The 19019-nt window shown below is 36.0% G+C and overlaps 3 protein-coding genes across 3 annotated transcripts; all 3 read left to right on the forward strand.

Moving 5' to 3' along the window:
* The first annotated feature begins 591 nt into the window (after positions 1–591).
* On the forward strand, positions 592–2721 carry LOC143611114 (large ribosomal subunit protein uL10-like). The gene is made up of 4 exons (XM_077085406.1): positions 592–1029; positions 1846–2013; positions 2091–2483; positions 2560–2721. The coding sequence occupies exons 1-4, from the start codon at positions 775–777 to the stop codon at positions 2704–2706; spliced, it is 963 nt and encodes a 320-aa protein (XP_076941521.1). The 5' UTR covers positions 592–774; the 3' UTR covers positions 2707–2721.
* A 7181-nt stretch (positions 2722–9902) lies between these two features.
* On the forward strand, positions 9903–11875 carry LOC143611113 (large ribosomal subunit protein uL10-like). Its single transcript, XM_077085405.1, has 4 exons — positions 9903–10220; positions 10834–11001; positions 11091–11483; positions 11571–11875. Exons 1-4 carry the CDS (start codon positions 9966–9968, stop codon positions 11718–11720), a joined length of 966 nt encoding a protein of 321 aa, XP_076941520.1. The 5' UTR covers positions 9903–9965; the 3' UTR covers positions 11721–11875.
* Positions 11876–12443: 568 nt separating this feature from the next.
* LOC143611112 (aquaporin PIP1-2-like) lies at positions 12444–14817 on the forward strand. The gene is made up of 4 exons (XM_077085404.1): positions 12444–12777; positions 13174–13472; positions 14380–14520; positions 14597–14817. The coding sequence occupies exons 1-4, from the start codon at positions 12447–12449 to the stop codon at positions 14687–14689; spliced, it is 864 nt and encodes a 287-aa protein (XP_076941519.1). The 5' UTR covers positions 12444–12446; the 3' UTR covers positions 14690–14817.
* The last annotated feature ends 4202 nt before the right edge of the window (positions 14818–19019 follow it).

Raw genomic sequence — 19019 nt, forward strand, 5'->3', positions numbered from 1 at the left:
AAAACATAACAAATCAAAGGTGGAAACTTGAACGATTGTGGTACACGATACGTGATGGTGATGACGCACGTCCTCGGGATTGGAACTAATATGGCGAAACAACTCAAATTGAGGTCAGAGGTTATATACCGTCGTTTCGTGGTGGTTATCGGCACTGGAGTTGCCGGCGGCCAACTTGTAGCAGGGTCGAGTCGTCACACGCGGAGAGGTAGGAGAAAGTGAGTATGCAGTAGGGTTTGATGGAGCTTATTTGCAGATTCAAGGATTTATAACAGTGATCGCGATCAAGAACGAAGGATTCGAAGCCCCATAAAGTCCGGCAATTTGTTACAGTAGATGATGGCTAAGGATAAAAGAAACGTGTGGATCCTTTAATGCTATTTGTTTTGCATTTTTTTGTTTCATAAATTTTAGAATCTGTTTATTTATATTACTTAACTAACGAATGATAATTATGTTAGCATTCAAATACAAACTCTATTCATAACAATTATCTTATAATTATTATTATCTCATTAATAAACTAACCATATTAATTATGAAATATAGAGATTTTATTTATTACCTTGTATAAAACTTGGGTTATTATATAGGGTTTCACTCTTCCAACCGCCACCCAACCGAACAGAAGAGGTTAAAGCGACGGCCGCCGCTGTCCGCCTTGTATAAGCACGCTTATCTTGGCCCTCGGTTTTGCATAACCACACTCATCTCTTCCGTTCATACTTTTAGTCTTTTTATTAGCTTTTATTAATTCAATTCAATCAGTACGTAATGGGTAAGGTATCGAAAGCCGATAAGAAGATCGCTTATGACTCCAAGCTTTGTCAGCTTCTTGATGACTACACTCAGGTGCTTGTAGCCGCTGCTGATAATGTTGGATCGAATCAGCTTCAGAATATTCGGCATGGGCTTAGGGGTGATTCGGTCATTTTGATGGGGAAGAATACTATGATGAAGAGGTCTATTAGGATGCACTCTGAGAAGACTGGGAATAAGGCTTATTTGAACCTTATTCCACTCCTTGTTGTAAGTTTTAAGTTTTTATTGTTATTCTTATTATTCATATATGTTGTGATATGAGTTTTGATTGCTATTCTATCAACTCTTGTAATTAAATGATATAATTAAGTATGTTTTTGTGCATTTGTTATTTGATTTAAGTTGATATTTAGTTTGTTTTGTTATTATTTGTGAAAATAATAAGTTAACAAATTTGTTGATTATGATGAATAAAATTGCTAGTTTGTACATTTATTTTATGTTTTTTTTACATTCATAGACTTGATGCTTTTAGGTATGGTTTGTTATTTTATGCACGCATTTTGTAGAATTGAAATATTTTAATCTGTCTTTGTGTCTGAGTTAAGTTTAAGTTGTTTTTTATTTTTTTCTTGTTTTGATGTTTTAGCATGATGAAATTGATATATATGATGTTTAGCATAGTTAATATTGTTACTATCTTTACTAATATATTGTTTTTGAAAGTTAAATCTGTTTTTGTGAAGTGTAGTTGTATTTAAGTTTGTTGATTTTTTGTTAATGTTTTCATGCTATGAACACAATGTTAGTAATTATGAACTTGATGTATATAATGGGAATGAATTTTTTAAGTTGATTTGTAACAGATATGTTTAACTCTGTTTAAGTGTTATTGATTGATACTTAAGTTGTTTTTGTCTTGTTTTTATTTTGATGTATGAACACGATAGAACCTATATTTTTTGTTATTAGGTAAGTTTCTGTGCTAGTAAGGTTTGTTTAAGCCGTCTGTGTTTGCATTATTAACTCTTTTAACACTTTTAATGGTCTATTGAATCGAAGTATTGAGCTTTTATAATGCAGGGAAATGTTGGTCTGATCTTCACCAAGGGTGACTTGAAGGAAGTTCGTGAGGAAGTTGCTAAGTACAAGGTTGGAGCACCTGCTCGTGTCGGTCTCGTGGCTCCAGTTGATGTTGTTGTGCCACCTGGCAACACTGGTCTCGACCCATCTCAGACCTCTTTCTTCCAGGTTCATATTATATCCAATTTCACATATTTTCAATAACGATACACATGTTCTGTTTTTAACGGTTTTCTATTATTTAGGTTCTCAACATTCCAACCAAGATTAACAAGGGTACTGTTGAAATCATCACCCCTGTTGAGCTTATCAAGAAGGGTGACAAGGTTGGATCCTCTGAGGCTGCTCTCTTGGCCAAGCTTGGCATCAGGCCGTTTTCATACGGTCTGGTTGTTCAAACCGTTTATGATAACGGTTCTGTTTTCAGCCCTGAGGTGCTAGACTTGACTGAGGATGACCTTGTTGAGAAGTTTGCTCTTGGTGTGTCCATGGTCACATCTTTGGCCCTGGCTATCCACTACCCAACTGTTGCAGCTGCACCGCACATGTTGATCAATGGTTACAAGAATCTTTTGGCTGTTGCTGTTGAGACCGATTATTCCTTCTCATTGGCTGACAAAGTGAAAGAGTACCTCGCCGTAAGTTTAATCACAGTTGCTTTATTTTGATATATTATTTTGTAGAAATAATGTATTAATAAATGAATTATTGTAGGATCCGAGCAAGTTTGCTGTGGCTGCTCCAGTTGCTGCTGATACTGGTTCTGCTCCGGCTGCTGCTGCCGCACCTGCTGAGGTGAAGAAGGAAGACCCAGAAGAGGAGGAAGATGATGACTTGGGTTTTAGCTTGTTTGATGATTAGATCATTGAGATTTTCACCTATCAGACAATTTAGTTTTCTGTTGAGCTTTGGTTGCTTTTGAACTTTATTTGCTTGTTTGGTTGCTTTTGAACTTTATTTGCTTGTTTGGTTGCTTTTAATACTGCCTTTTGAGGGTAAACGAGTAAGGTTGTGTTTGTTTTTGCTTATAAGGTCTGCAAAGGGCCTATATCTGCGGGCTCGCAGACATAAGTTCTTGAAGACTGTTTGTTTAGAAAAAAATCTGAAAATAAGCTTTTTTTAACATCTTCACACTTTTTAACATCATATCAAGTACCAACACCCAATGTCCAACACCACCACCACCCACCGTTCTTCGCCACTACCACCCACCACCGTCAGCCACTCACCACAACCACCATTAACCACCCACCACCCCCACCACCCTCGTTGGCCATGACCACCACCACCTGCCACCACCACCCGCCACCGCCGCCACCCACCGCCGCCACCACCATCCACCACCACCACCCGCCACAACCATCCACCACCACCATAGTCCACCATCCACCACCACCGTTCACCACCACCACCACCCATTGTCGGCCACCATCACGGTCCACCACCCACCACCACAACCGTCCATCACCACCACCCACCGTTCACCGCCTACCACAATTGTCTACCATCACCTACTTCTATAGTTCGTACACCAATACCAATTATTTTAGAAATCTACAAACGTTAAATGACTTTTATCTACTGTAATATATATGATAGGTAACTACTTTTCAGCTTATGTAGACGATATCCAGTTTATAAAACAAACAGTATTATATTTTCAGATTGAAAACCTTCAGACCACATCTTCAGTTGCAGACAATAAATCAGATGAAATCAGATTGCATACAATTTTTGCCTTAAAAAACAAACAACACCTAATTGAACAAACATGGAGTTAAACAGTACCCGATGGTTCTCAAGCGGCTAAGTATTTTTATTCTAGAAGTGCTTATTCGATTTAATCCGACCACGGAATACTTTAAAAATCTGTTTTGGTTATATGGATCGTTTACTATTAGGAACTTTTCACAATATGCGTCAAGTAAAAACTGTTTTGACCATGCGTTTTTATTTCTAAACCTGGTATTCTGATGTTTTTTTGGATCTTCTCTCGTAGATTTCCTTCAATTTTTCTTACTGCCACATGCCCTCAACTGGATTGAGTTTGAAAACACCTTTTGCCTTATTGGCTTTTTCAAAAAGCCAATAAGATGGTGTTTGAAAATCACAAAAATTTCTTTTATTTTAGTTTTTTAAAGGGTTAAAAAAACAGTTTTTTAAAAGCATCAAATCCTGGCTTTTACAAATTGGCTATTTGAAAAAGCCAATTAGACAATAAACATTTTTCAAATTCAATCTCAAACATGCTCTTAGTTATTATGCTTCGAGCTTTTTGGGTTATAGGTCTAACTATTTCAGCTTTTCATTTCCGGCTTCCCAAGTTATTAGAGTCTCTACACATCGGGAGTGTAAGATTACCGGTTATCTAGATGCTTGGGAACTAATACCTTGTATATTCGATTGTGTTGAGTAGTTCTTGTAATCGTCCCATCAAATTAGTCAAGGCATAGAGCGTTCACATTGAATCCACCATACTAGGGATGGACAAATTCGGTATCGGTACCAAAATCGGTACCGATTTGGTACCGTAGGTAGCAAAAATTTGAGTTTCGGGATCGGTACGATACCGGTGTTTTCCGAATTTTTACCTCCAATGCCGGTACCAGTACCAAACCGAATATTTCGGTACCGATACCAAGATTTATGATTTTCGTGATCAGTATTTTCGGTACCGGCACCGAGCTCATCCATACACCATATTATGCGAGTGTAGTTTTATATTGTAAATAGTGGTTTACGGTATTGTGAGTGAATGATAGAGAAATGTAGTGGTTTTACTCTATATTTGAAAAATTACCGTTCACGCTCCATAATATTTTAATATATTTTGAAAGTGGTTTTGAGTGAATAAAAGAGAAATGGTAATGCTAAAGGTATAATAACCCAAGTTTTATACAAGGTAATAAATAAAATCTCTATATTTCATAATTATATGGTTAGTTTATTAATGAGATAATAATAATTATAAGATAATTGTTATGACCTCAAGGTTTAATAGAGTTTGTATTTGAATGCTAACATAATTATCATTCGTTAGTTAAGTAATATAAATAAACAGATTCTAAAATTTATGAAACAAAAAAATGCAAAACAAATAGCATTAAAGGATCCACACGTTTCTTTTATCCTTAGCCATCATCTACTGTAACAAATTGCCGGACTTTATGGAGCTTCGAATCCTTCGTTCTTGATCGCGATCACTGTTATAAATCCCTGAATCTGCAAATAAACTCCATCAAACCCTACTGCATACTCACTTTCTCCTACCTCTCCGCGTGTGACGACTCGACCCTGCTACAAGTTGGCCGCCGGCAACTCCAGTGCCGATAACCACCACGAAACGACGGTATATAACCTCTGACCTCAATTTGAGTTGTTTCGCCATATTAGTTCCAATCCCGAGGACGTGCGTCATCACCATCACGTATCGTGTACCACAATCGTTCAAGTTTCCGCCTTTGATTTGTTATGTTTTTAAAGAAACCGACAATTTGTTATGTTTAGAGAAACTGACGTCATGTTTCATCTGGTCACCAACGTTCAAGTCCGTGCATCACCGACTTTGTTCAGCTACTTAGGTAATCCTCCTATCCCTTTCTTTGGGTCCATAGATGTTTTAAGTGTTCGAAGATATATGGCGCCTATAATCGTTGATTTCTTATGGCGACTAACGCACTAATTAATTGACTGGGATTTAATTTACAAAGAAAATAACAATGCAGATAATAAGTTTCAATATAATAAGAGTTTGATATGTTTTGTTTTGATACACATCATATTGTTATGATCAATCATAGGGTGTTTGGCATAAACTATGCATTAGTAAAGTATTTTATATGAAGTGCAATATTAATATATCTATAATAATGCTTGATCATATAAAAAGAGTTTTGCTTGTTTTAATAATTATTGAAATTATTTTACTGTACTTTTGTTCCTTTATTATAATATTATAATGAATGGGTAAAGGTTGGCAACGTAAGAATTCTATATGAACACTTATAATTTTTAAAACTAACATTTTGGATACTAAAACAAGAAGCTGACAATTAAGATTTTAACGGTCAATCAAAAGGACGTTTGTCGAGAGAAATCAACGAATCAACCTATGTAAATTAAGTGTGTGTATCTAAATAATAAAAATGTAAATAAACCGTAGGTTCTCATAATTGTTGAAGACAAGCCAACTTGTTTATTTTTGCTTAATCATTAAGGTACGGATTCTGTTTCTTGTTACGTCGTAGTACGGATTCCGTGTTTCTCTTCTTTTAGCTTTACATTGTTTTCACTGTTCTCGTAGTGTACGGATTCTGTTTCTTGTTACTTTGTAGTACGGATTCCGTGTTTCTCTTCTTTTAGCTTTACATTGTTTTCACCGTTCTCGTAGTGTACGGATTCTGTTTCTTGTTACTTCGTAGTACGGATTCTGTTTTTCTTCACTCATAGTATTGGTTCTAGTCCATTTTATATTCGATGTCCGTCACTTCGTAGTGCGGATTTTTGTTATCTAGTTCGGTTTATTCGTATGATATGGTTATATTAATTTTATAGCATGCAATAGGTTATATATATTTTGAATTCATTATTGCATGTTCCTGTTTAAATATCTTTTAGTTATACGACTTTAGTTCAGTACTCTGTTACCCGAGCATTTCTGACTTGTCGTTGGGGCGTCAACGACATGGCAATTATCGTGACAGTGCGTAATCAAAGTTCACGGCGTCTCTGAAAGTACTCATGTAGTACCTTGGCCACTTAGAGGCGTATAGATCGATCTTAGCTCCGACTCCTGACTCCTGACTCCTGACTTCTGTTTGAGATGGAACAATGTGTGCACGCCACCCACACCGTCTCCTTGGTGCATGGACTAGCTAGCTGTGTACCCCTCTGTTTAGGCTCTGGGTGTTTCCGTATTACACGACCTGTTTATTTTAACATCATCGTCGTGTATTTTAGTAATTATATTTTGTTTCACTATATTTCTGGTCCGTTTTGATATGTGTATATGTATTTGGTAAAATTTGAGTATATTCAGATTACGTCCCGATCGTGTATCGGATTATGTTTCGCATTTAATTATAGTTCGGTCTAAAACGTGGTTTTATATCCGCAATAGTTTCAGTTTTATTTCAGTATGTGTTTTGTCTTATGTATGCCTTTACCTATACTATTGTTCTTTCCGTTACTGGGCAATTTTTGGCTCAGCCGTATTTTCTTGTTTTGTTTTTCTTATTTTGTTTTCAGGTAATTCGGGACTCTGGGAAATTAGTGATGAGAGAGAATAATGAAGTTCAAGCTTTTAGGAGTTAATTCATTTTGGTTTAATAATATGACATAGGTTGCATTGGTTTTTGTTGTATTTTGGATTGTGGCATTGATTTGATATCGGTAATAGTGACACGTCAGCCTGTTCCGGGTTGGGGTGTTACAAAAGGTATAGAAAAAATACTATTTAATTGAAAGGAAAGAAAAATGTAGTGATTTTTAATGTAATTTTAGACCTGAAGATAATGATTTGACGTGAATGATCCTAGACTCTAGTTTATGGTTCCATCTCCCATCGTTAGCTCTGTTGTATTAACTTCTTTTTTTTTAGAACAGTGACTTTGGTGTTAGTTAGGTTACCACACTCTCTAATTTGGAGAGTCTCGTTACCTCACTTTGGTCAGACTTTATTGTCTTAATTGGGCCCACGCTAAGTTTAGGGTTTGGCTTGGAAATTTCCCCAGAAAATGCTGGCTGTCACTCTGGCGTAACACGTGGAGGGACTAAAACCATGGTGGGCTTAGGATTCGAATGAACAAACTCGCATGACATAACTCAAATCATTCATTACCAACATTCACCCAAAGTGTTACAAGTGTAAACTTAGATCCTCATTGAAAAACCTAAGTCTCATACTACAGGATCACAAGTACGGGATAACCCAGTCATTCAACTAAAAGTCACTTTTTCATAAATTAGTTAACTTAATTTTAAAAATCTCACATTCCTTTCTCAATATTTATCTTTATTTTCACTCATATTCACCCAAAAAAATATTATATGAGGGAAGAATAAAAAATAAGTAAAATTGAGGGCTTGGTGGTTTTCCCATAAAAATATGGGGATGAGGATGGGTGGTTGAATACTGGAATGTAGTATTTTATGTTTTTAATCATTTTTCCTTAAACTTAAAAATGAAATTGGAGATAAGGGGATGAAATATGAATATGAATGCTCTAACAAGCAAATAAAAACAAATTCACCTTTTAGTTATGTTTATTTATTTGCATTTTTTTATGTTCGGTTAAAATTTAATTAACAAGCACGGATACGTTTAAATTTTTAATGAACATGTAAATTCATTCTTTTAAGTGTTTCTGTTAATTTGTTTGTTTAAAGTTAAACAAGTAAACATGAATAATCCACATTTATGTTTCTTTGGTTTAAAAATAACATCCTTGAATATTTCACACAAAATCTACGTTTATGTGTTCATTCTTTTCTACACTCAACAAATGAAAACTGGCTTGTGCAAATACAAGTTTTGTTTTAGTTAAACCATAAACAAGGTGAGTTTACATAACCCATTTTACAAAATTTTACACATTTTACATTATACAATTCAACTATATGTTCATGTGTAATATTTACGTTTTATGTCTTAAACTTTCTCAGTGCAAGCCGACGGTAATAATGACAATACTATTGGTTTGACACACCCACCTAGATTTGTGGACCTTTTGAGGGGGGGGGGGGAGGTTGCAGGTAATTAGACCCAAGAATACACATTGATACACAAAAGGAAAACATGAGTGGTTAGCCCTTATGTAGTCACATTGGCTTGGTTGTGCACTCTTATTTGCCCAAGTATTGTTATCACATATTTGCTCTAGATATACATTAACATATGAATTGAACAACACATTTTGATTCACGTTAATCATAAAAACCTATGTTTGCTCACAGACTATTTTTAGTTAACACATGTTTTAAACATATTTCAGGTATGAATCCATTAAGTATTCAAGTATGATGATCACATAGGACACTGGACCTAGAAATAAATCAACAAATCTTATTTTTGTTGTTTTGTTACTTGGAACTATTTGTATAATTTGAACCATGTAATCGTTAAATATATATATTGAAACTTTAATAATAATCACGAGCCTTTGAACAACCTCGTCCGCCCTAACATTTCCACCGTCAGTTGCAGGTGTGACATATATCCAATTTTAGATTGATGTGGACCTTTGATGATTTACCCAACAAATGGTTTTGCATCAAAATGTGCTCGAATGTAAGAGGTGGTGAAAAACCCATTTCTGAATATAACCCGGTGTACTTGACTCGGAACCGGTCCTGGTCGTACCCAACTCGTGGGTAAAGACCAGGTTTCGGTTTTTTAGAAAAAATGTACTTGGAACTAACCCGAACCCACCAATCCCACCTCTACCTGGTCGAAACCCGGGCATGACTCCGTCAAAACCCTTTAAAAACAGATCAAAAACCCGGTATAAAACCTGATTTTCCTTTCCGGTTTCGGTTCATGCAAATACCTGATTTGTAAACCTCTACCCGAAGTAAATTAGTGTAAATGTTTTAGTAGGATGCAAACTAGAGGTGTACAAAACCGGTTTTAAACCCAAATCGAACCGGTCTATTAACCGAATTGGTTTGGTCAACGACTGGTCAAAACCGGTTTGACTCAAACCGGTTCGGTTTATAAACCTGTTTAGAAGCAAGATAGGTCACCCCGGTCACGCCAGTTCGGTCCGGTTTATAAACCGGTTTAACCGAATTTAAACGGGTTTGAGTCAAACCGGTTTGATAGATTTTAAGGGGAACCGGTCCTGAAACTTGAGGATTGGGAACCGGTATGGGTGAAACCGTTTTATTTGTACACCTCTATAATGCAATGCAAGCACCTATTGGGCCTGCTTTGGCGGTTAATGGTTTACTCAAGGTTGACCCATTTGGACCCATTCAAACAGTTTCTATGGGCTTACAGTATTTTTCAATTAGGGTTTGCATAATAATATTTATATAATTCATACCTTTTTCACACTTTTTCTTTGCCTGCAAACCACCAACGTCTCTTCCGTTAGGGTTTCAAACACACACACGCAGCAATGGGCAAAGTATCAAAAGCCGATAAGAAGATCGCTTACGACTCCAAGCTCTGTCAGCTTCTCGACGACTACACTCAGGTGCTTGTAGCCGCCGCTGATAATGTCGGCTCGAACCAGCTTCAGAACATTCGCCATGGACTGAGGGGTGATTCGGTCATTTTGATGGGGAAGAATACTATGATGAAGAGGTCTATTAGGATGCACTCTGAGAAGACTGGAAACAAAGCCTATTTGAATCTTATTCCACTCCTTGTTGTAAGTTTTAAGTAATTTTGTTTATTATTTTTTACTTTATGTTGTTACATCTGATTTTATAAGATTTGATTTGTTAACTTGTACACTTATTTTGTGTATTTGATATGCTATTGTTTTGGTGTATGAACATGGAATTGATATATTTGATTATTATGATATTTAGAATTGCTAATTGTTTCACTTGCTATTTTGTATTTGAAAAGTTAATTATGTTATCTTAGAACTTGCTTGTTTTTAAATTTATTGTTTTTTTGTTATTATTAATGTTGAAATTGACATATTTGTTGACTAAGTATGTTATGGTTGTTTTTGAAGCTGTTTGTTTTATCAAATATTATTATTCTGTTTATGTTTTACTGAGTGATACTCAAGTTATTTTATGTTTTATTATTATTTTTTGATGTATGAACGAGATTAAGCTTTTGTATTTGTGACAATTATAATCCATACAGTTGAGGTGACCTGGTTGTATACTTGATATAATTAAATGTTTATCTGTGTTAATAAGCTGTATGCAAGTGTTTTGTGTTTGTATTTTGGTTATAACTTCATTACGATTTATGACTTATTTCAAACGTGTTTTGAATTGATGCGTTGAGCTTTTTAAATGCAGGGAAATGTTGGTTTGATCTTCACCAAGGGTGACTTGAAGGAGGTCCGTGAAGAGGTTGCGAAGTACAAGGTTGGAGCACCTGCTCGTGTCGGTCTTGTGGCTCCAGTTGATGTGGTTGTGCCACCTGGCAACACTGGTCTTGACCCATCTCAGACCTCTTTCTTCCAGGTTCATACATTCTACAATCACATTCCACATAAAGTTTTAATCTTTGAATTTTGTTATTAATTCTTTTTATTATGGTTATTATATTCCAGGTCCTTAACATTCCAACCAAGATTAACAAGGGTACTGTCGAAATCATCACCCCGGTTGAGCTCATCAAGAAGGGTGACAAAGTGGGTTCCTCTGAGGCTGCTCTCTTGGCCAAGCTTGGCATCAGGCCGTTTTCATACGGTCTAGTGGTTCAAACCGTGTATGATAACGGTTCTGTCTTCAGCCCTGAGGTGCTTGACTTGACCGAGGATGACCTTGTTGAGAAGTTTGCTTTGGGTGTGTCCATGGTTACATCTTTGGCTTTGGCCATCCACTACCCAACCGTTGCAGCTGCACCACACATGTTGATCAATGGTTACAAGAATCTTTTGGCCATTGCTGTTGAGACCGAGTATTCTTTCCCATTGGCTGACAAAGTGAAAGAGTACCTAGCTGTAAGTTAAATGACGGTTACTTTATTTTGGTTTATTATTTTGTATAAATGATTAAATGTATTAATAAATAATAATAATTGGTTGCAGGATCCAAGTAAGTTTGCTGTGGCTGCACCGGTTGCTGCTGAAGCTCGTTCCGCTCCAGGTGATGCTGCTGCGGCACCGGCTGAGGTGAAGAAGGAAGAGCCAGAGGAGGAGGAAGACGATGACTTGGGTTTCAGCTTGTTTGATGATTAGATCGTTGTCGAGATCTTTATTAATTACCTATCAGACAGTTCGTTTAGTTTTTTGTTTAGGATCCTCGGTGGTTTTGGAACGTTATTTACTTTGGATTTGGAGTTTCTATGTTTTGATAATATGAGTTTTTTAAGACTAGAATCTGTTTTTGATTATATGCACTTTTTATCTCTTACAAACCTGAGTACTTCGCATTTTAAAGCTAATTTTTCTATGTTCTAAATTTTTAAATTTTTTTAAGAACCGTAGCTGTAAACTGGTGCCAGTTTTGGTCTATAAAGTAAAAAACCGGGTAGAAATGACTGTTACTGTTTTTGTCCAGGTTTTGATGGGTAGAGATGGAACGCGAGTCTGTTTTCTTATTAGAAAAACCGGTCTAACCGTTTTGGTTTTGTTTTCTTATTGTAATTAAACTTGGAAATGTAATCAGTTTCTAATTTTGTTTTTGGACTTTTAAGGCTGTTTAAAAGTATGTATGTAAATAATACTTTTCAAAACATAAGTTTAATATGTAATTTGTAGATCTAGGAGTATGTTGGTTTACCATTATATAGAGTTTTGAAGCTAGAATAGTTTGATATCCACAAAAACATTGGTGAAGTCAAAAACATTCTTATTAATCCCGAAATTGACGACCCACAAATTCTCCATAATCTTTGCCACCACCCACTTCCATTACAAATTCTCCATTACAAATACCAGAACTTTCTAAAAAGAGAAACAAAAATGGACCGAAGGGAAGACGGTGTTCATATAGGAACTCACTGGTTCAGGGACAGACACCCGCTTGGCACCGCGGCTCAAATTCACGACAAGGATTACAAGGAACCTCCTCCAGCACCGTTGTTTGAGGCGAAAGAGCTCAGATGCTGGTCATTTTATCGGGCTTGTATAGCCGAATTTACCGCCACTTTTTTGTTTGAATATATCTCTCTGTTGACCGTTATTGAAGTCAAAAAGTCTCCGACCAAATGCTCTTCGGTTGGTGTCCTAGGAATCGCGTGGGCCTTCGGTGGCATGATTTTCACCCTTGTCTATTGCACCGCCGGGATTTCAGGTCTCATACTTATTCAGTGAATCGTTTGTAAACCTTTCAATTATTGATGTGCGAACACTAACAAAAAAAAGCTGTTCATTTAACTAATAATGAACGAACATGAATACATGTTCCATTTATTCATTTACGTACGCTCAAATGGTTTGGAATCTAGCTTATGGTAATTGACTAACAAGCAAACAAGATCAAATCAATTATTATTTTTTTGTTACGTTAATTTACTTATTTTTATTAAAATATTAATGAATGGACATAAACGACTACGCACATGTTCAATTCTTAATGAACGGGTGAACAAGAAAATTTGTTCTAATAATTGTTTGCATTCATTTTTTGTTTTATTAAAGTTAAACAAACGGACAAGAACAAGTGTTTATCCTTAACAAAATGTGGCAGGTGGTCATATCAATCCCGCGGTGACATTCAGGTTATTTTTGGGTCGGAAATTATCATTTACCAGGATGTTGCTCTACATGGTGATGCAATGCGCCGGTGCCATTTGTGGTGCTGGTGTCGTTAAGGGTTTCCAAGGAAGCACAGACTTTAATGTACACGGAGGTGCTGCCAACGTGGTTTCCGATGGCTATAGCAAGCTCGACGGACTGTGGGCGGAGATCATCGGCACATTCGTCCTTGTTTACACTGTCTTCTCCGCCACCGACGCCAAGTTTAGTGCCCGCGATTCCCATGTTCCCGTAAGTATAACATTAAAATGCAACATATAGTTATGACGTTTAGATTTTCGCTACCAAAGTTTTATAACTTTACATGTTTGGTCCCTCAACTTTGATGAACAAACTTTGATCTCCATGGCAATGGTGAAGCTTGGGCTAAGTCGGGTGACCGAAGTCACTGAAGGGTGACCAGGTTCAATTCCTATAAAAATTTTCGGACGAAATCACGAAAATTTACCTAAGAAGCCAAAAAACAGAGGTGACCAGGGACACTCCTGCCCCTACATAAGCTTTTCCCATGCTCCTTAGCCTTTGAAATTTTGTCATTTACGCATTGACCCCTCAACTTTGATAAACCAACTTTGGTCTCCTTTGAAATTTTTTCGTTTACATGTTGGCCCCTCAACTTCAGTCTCCTTTAAACTTTGGACACCAAAGTTTTCCACCTATTGGATTTATGTTTCTAATTTTTTGCATGAATATTGGCAGACCGAAACTTTAGTTGACCCCTCAGTTTCGATAACACGAACTATTATCACAAAACAGTTAGCCTTTCAACTTTAGTCATAAAAATTTACACTTTTATTTTAAAACTTTCAGGCTTTGGAATTTCAGAATTTGGCCACAAAACTTTTAGAATCTTTATAAGTTTCCAACTTTCGCACCAAAACTTTTATCGTAATGCGCATGTAGGTACTTGGTATGCATCTGTTATCTCTTTCGCGTGTACCATCACTGGTTTCACGTGTCAGTAAAAGAATAAACATTAATAGAGGATTAAGATCGACCTAATCTGACCTGAATAAAAAATGACATTTTCTTAAACTGGCCAGTCCTGACCCACACCCGTTCTGACCTGGCATGCCACTCGACCCCACCCGCCCGACCTAAATAATATGTTTTATGTTGGTAACATTTGTTTTGGCAGATATTGGCACCATTGCCGATTGGATTCGGGGTGTTTTTGGTGCACTTAGCGACTATTCCGATCACCGGAACTGGGATTAATCCGGCGAGGAGTCTAGGAGCAGCTGTCATATACAACAAGGACCAATCATGGAATGAACATGTAAGTCCGCTGATTGAATAACATGTTTATGTTCAAATTCAATTCGATTCTAACATGAATATTTGTGTCTTATTAGTGGATATTTTGGGCCGGACCACTCGCCGGAGCAGCATTAGCGGCGGTGTACCACCAAATAATAATTAGAGCAATGCCGTTCAAAGAAAGTTGACACCCTCAGGTTCGGTTTTGTCAGTAACACCCTTGTAAATTTATTTATAATATTTAGTAGTCTATGTAGTCATTTAGAGAAAGTGAGTATGTTACCTTTGTAAGGATTTTTATCAATAAAGTTTTGTCATTTTGCTGTAATGTTTTTTTTATGCTTAAAACTTACATTTTTTATAGAAAAAAAATAGATTAATACTTAATGATGTTATTTTAGTTCTTGATATAATATGCTTATTCGTTTATAAAATTCAAGGGAAAAGACCGGAACATAAACAGATTACTTGACTTGTTCTAGAAACTAAATGTTAAGTACTAGATATGTTTTGATTGGTTGCTCAAAATGTCAAAGACACTTGTTTTATCTGGGGGTGACAATTCCTAATACTACACAAAACACGTATTGATTTTCTTTCTATTGTATTAAGATGTAAATTACCCAAATTGCTCGTTTATTATATTAGAATAAAAGCATAAAGTGGTAATTATGAGATTATATGTTTTAGGAAAAATGTTTGGAACTAGAGTTATTTTCTATTATAAAAGCAAGTCAGACACACATGTATTACAAAAATTGAATAAAGGAAACACTAAATAAAGAAATGTCTCTTTAACTTTGTAAGTTTATGTATTAGGAATGAGTGTGATGCGAAATAAAATAATAAAAAAAACGTAGGTTAGCTAGGTTCACAAAATTGTGACACATGACAGTAGATAATTACTTATACACTATGTATAGATGGAAAATAGAAAATTGCAAGAATTTGGAAATAAACATTATTTGAAATGTTAAACTAGTTGTTTGGCCCATTTTTTTGGGACATCAAAATAATAGGTTTTTGGTCTTTGACTCTTAGTAACTGAACTGATGCCTTTTAATTTGTATTATTGGGAACATACACACTTTAAAGTTGATGTGGAGTTTTGATGCTTTACACAACAGATGGTTGTATCAACATGTGCTCCAAGTAAAGTAATGCAAATGTTCTAGTAGGATCATAGGATGTATAATAACTTATACTGGGCCTGATTTTGTGGTTAATGGGCTTGCTCGTGCTTGACTCGTTTGGGTCGGTAACCTGCCACAGTCCGTGGATCCCTTCTAAAGGTTTCTAATTTTCTATGGTATCAATGGATTCTATTATATTTATAAAATGGTATTAATTTTTTTAATTTATATTATACATTTTTTTATATTTTACACCTGCTTTGTCTTACGTGTACGTTTTTTCTTTGCAACTTTTACTACTATGGTTAAAAGATGAGATTGTTAAATACGCTTAAACAAGATCAATATGTGGTGATAAATTGAATTAAAAAAAGGTATTTATTACTGTTTATGAAGTATCAATCGTAAATCATGCGTAGCATCAAGGCCTCAAGTAAATATGGAAGGAATGGAGGCTACAACGGATCATTTTCCGGAACGTGATGTGTACAAATTTGCTAATGAGTTTGTGGTGAGATTAGTATTACTATAATTGGCACGTCAAAAGAGCTAGGTTAGGCAAGTTGGGTAACAGTTCAATACAGGTTTGTATCAAAACATGTATAGTAGTATGGATCAAAATAGGCCGGTCTGGACTGATTTACAAAAACATGATTATTCATTTTTAAACTTTTAATAATGTGCTTAGTGTGGTTATTTTTAACATCTATTTTCATCATAACAAAAAGCCTTTTTATCTGCTCTATGCTAAGCCTTCTGTTAATTTGTTCTATTGTGGTTGATGTTAACTTGTTAGTTTTTTGAATTTAAGCTAATGTTACCTTGGTATTTCTATGAATTAGGTTTCTATGATATAAGTTTAATTATTGGTATGGTTTGCCTCCGAAAGATTAATTTGTTTGTATAGTTTAAACTTGATTCAAACATTACTTATGTTTGTTTTTAACTATGTTCCAGTTATTTTAAATGACCCAAATTTGTTTAACAACCTGCGGCCATAACATAGGAGACAAATTTGGGTGTCTACTCAAAATAAGAAAAAAAAATTGTATGTTATAATTTGTTATTCAATTATTGATAAGAGTATTATAAGATATTATCTTTGATATAATATCTATTATTGTTGAAAATCTTTGTGGGGTTTTGCTTGGTGAGTGCACTTTCTAGGAAAATCACTCTAGTAATTAGTTAGGAATGCATGATCACTCTTTCTGACTCTTTTATTAAAAGTATTTTAGAATTGTCTAGCTAGGTGCTTTAGCACGTACATAAAGTGTTTAGTGTCACTAAAAAATAAGCCTTGTTACCAAACAAGAATGCTCATTCAGGTACAAACGTATTAGAGCGTGTTCATACGATACGTTATAATAGGTTGAGCATGTATATACATTTTGAGACATTCGTCAATTTCGGGTCACCTTTGTTATGTAAACCCGACCCGTTTGTAACCCGAACATTTCAAATATATAAAATATTGGATCTTGTCATTTAAAATATATAAAATATATTTTTTTTATATTATGCATTGTTTGACCATTTAAACATACCCATTTTTATGCAAACCATAAAAGAATCTTTATACCCAACCCTTCACTCCTTCCCTATATATACACACCCATCTTCTTCATTTTACTCTTGCTACATCTCCAAAAACTCTCTCAAACTCCATAGATTCAATGTTGTTATTTCTTATGTATTCTTGAAGTTTTGACTTCTCAAGTCAAACTAACTATAGTCTTTCATTCTAACTTGTTCATCTAACATTACTAACTCTTGAATATGGTGGTACAACATATATATAATACACACCCCTTGTTTCCTTTATTTGTTACTTCACCGACTTTGGTTGGTTAAGTTTCGAATGTCATAAGGCAAGGCTTCATGGAGGACTTCGTGTTCTTGATATATATTTACACACACATAACTTATTATACATATCACTTATGACTAACTTCTAACCCTTTAGTTTGTTCATCTTATTTACAAGTTCCATGGTGTGGGTTTGTATAAGACTAACCTCGGTGTAACATCCTAAAATTTATAATGTTAAATAAAGAAATTTACGTTTAGTGATTTCGCGTTATTAATTAATTAATGTCGAGTAAAGAACGGATCATGGACTTAGATTAATTAAGATGGGTTAAATGAGAATGGGCCTTAGGTCCATGGGCTTTAAGGGATATAAATATCCCCTAAACCAACCTAAAACCCTAAACCCTCATTTCATTTCCATCATAATCTCTACACACTCAAAAACACACACATACACTACACCATATTTGGCCGAGAGAGAGAGAGACATCCGAGACCAAGAATCAAGCCGACCATTATTAGATCTTCAATATACGAGATAACCAAGCAAACCGCGACCACACCGAACATATAAAAGGTATGTTCTTGACCTTTAAAGTTTACGTTTTATTGAACGTTTAGCCTTTTGAATGTCCTTAAGCTTAAAGATCCAAGCTTTATAGTATATACGGGATATATATACTACTGAAAATGGTTAGGGAACGTTAGTGGGTGATGTCGAACCATAACAAGGGTATTAAAATCGCCAAAATGCTTGATAAAAACCAAACCCGTAGCTGAACTGGGCAACTTCACTTGCGAACTGGGCAACTTCGCCTGCAAAAGCTTAACTTCGCCTTCAAAGCTTAACTTCGCCTACGGCCAAGTTCGCCTAACTGGTAACTTCGCCTACGGCCAAGTCCGCCTAATTGATAACTTCGCCTAAGGCCAAGTCCGCCTAATTGATAACTTCGCCTAAGGCCAAGTCCGCCTAATTGATAACTTCGCCTACGGCCAAGTTCGCCTAACTGATAACTTCGCCTAAGGCCAAGTTCGCCTAACTGATAACTTCGCCTAAAGCTAAGTTCGCTTAAGGTTTAACTTCGCCTAAAGTTAAGTTCGCTTAGAAAATAAATTAAAAACCTAATGAAAAATGTGTTAAGACAGTTAATGGAAATAAAATTTTTCCAAGCTGACCTGGCAGCTCGACCCCAGCCAGGGGCTCTGCCCCTTGGACCCTGCTAGGGGCTGCCGCCCCTAGACCCCGCTGCCAGGGGCACTGCCCCCGGACCCCCGTTCGTTGTGGGTCATATAAAGATAGAAATACAACATGAGTAGTAGTAGTTAATTGATACGTATACTTGTTATACAGTCAGCCGTGCACAACTGAAGAAAGGAATAACTATTAACGGAGAGCGTAACAGGATTCGGCTGAGTTTCTAGCCCTATTTATGTGTTATGTTTTCGGGGCTGTGTGCATACTCGATATGTTTGTTAATACACTTATCCTAAGAGATAAGTGTATGCCTTATGTGAATAATGTGATATGTATGAATGATGGCTTGACGGTACGTGAACGATCTTCGGATATTGC

This window comes from Bidens hawaiensis, unplaced genomic scaffold (genome assembly GCF_021521415.1).
Source record: "Bidens hawaiensis isolate Kalapana, Puna unplaced genomic scaffold, B.hawaiensis_p1.1 tig00029598_1, whole genome shotgun sequence".
In the NCBI taxonomy this organism is placed as follows: Eukaryota; Viridiplantae; Streptophyta; class Magnoliopsida; order Asterales; family Asteraceae; genus Bidens; species Bidens hawaiensis.

What these genes read in the sequence shown, in the direction of transcription:
- LOC143611113 (XM_077085405.1), top strand. Translation starts at nt 9,966, where the DNA reads ATGGGCAAAGTATCAAAAGCCGATAAGAAGATCGCTTACGACTCCAAG. An exon ending in ATCTTATTCCACTCCTTGTT is followed by an intron (nt 10,221 to 10,833) that starts GTAAGTTTTAAG and finishes TTTTAAATGCAG; the next exon opens with GGAAATGTTGGTTTGATCTT. An exon ending in CTCAGACCTCTTTCTTCCAG is followed by an intron (nt 11,002 to 11,090) that starts GTTCATACATTC and finishes ATTATATTCCAG; the next exon opens with GTCCTTAACATTCCAACCAA.
- LOC143611114 (XM_077085406.1), top strand. Translation starts at nt 775, where the DNA reads ATGGGTAAGGTATCGAAAGCCGATAAGAAGATCGCTTATGACTCCAAG. An exon ending in ACCTTATTCCACTCCTTGTT is followed by an intron (nt 1,030 to 1,845) that starts GTAAGTTTTAAG and finishes TTTATAATGCAG; the next exon opens with GGAAATGTTGGTCTGATCTT. An exon ending in CTCAGACCTCTTTCTTCCAG is followed by an intron (nt 2,014 to 2,090) that starts GTTCATATTATA and finishes TCTATTATTTAG; the next exon opens with GTTCTCAACATTCCAACCAA.
- LOC143611112 (XM_077085404.1), top strand. Translation starts at nt 12,447, where the DNA reads ATGGACCGAAGGGAAGACGGTGTTCATATAGGAACTCACTGGTTCAGG. An exon ending in TTGCACCGCCGGGATTTCAG is followed by an intron (nt 12,778 to 13,173) that starts GTCTCATACTTA and finishes AAAATGTGGCAG; the next exon opens with GTGGTCATATCAATCCCGCG. An exon ending in ACCAATCATGGAATGAACAT is followed by an intron (nt 14,521 to 14,596) that starts GTAAGTCCGCTG and finishes GTGTCTTATTAG; the next exon opens with TGGATATTTTGGGCCGGACC.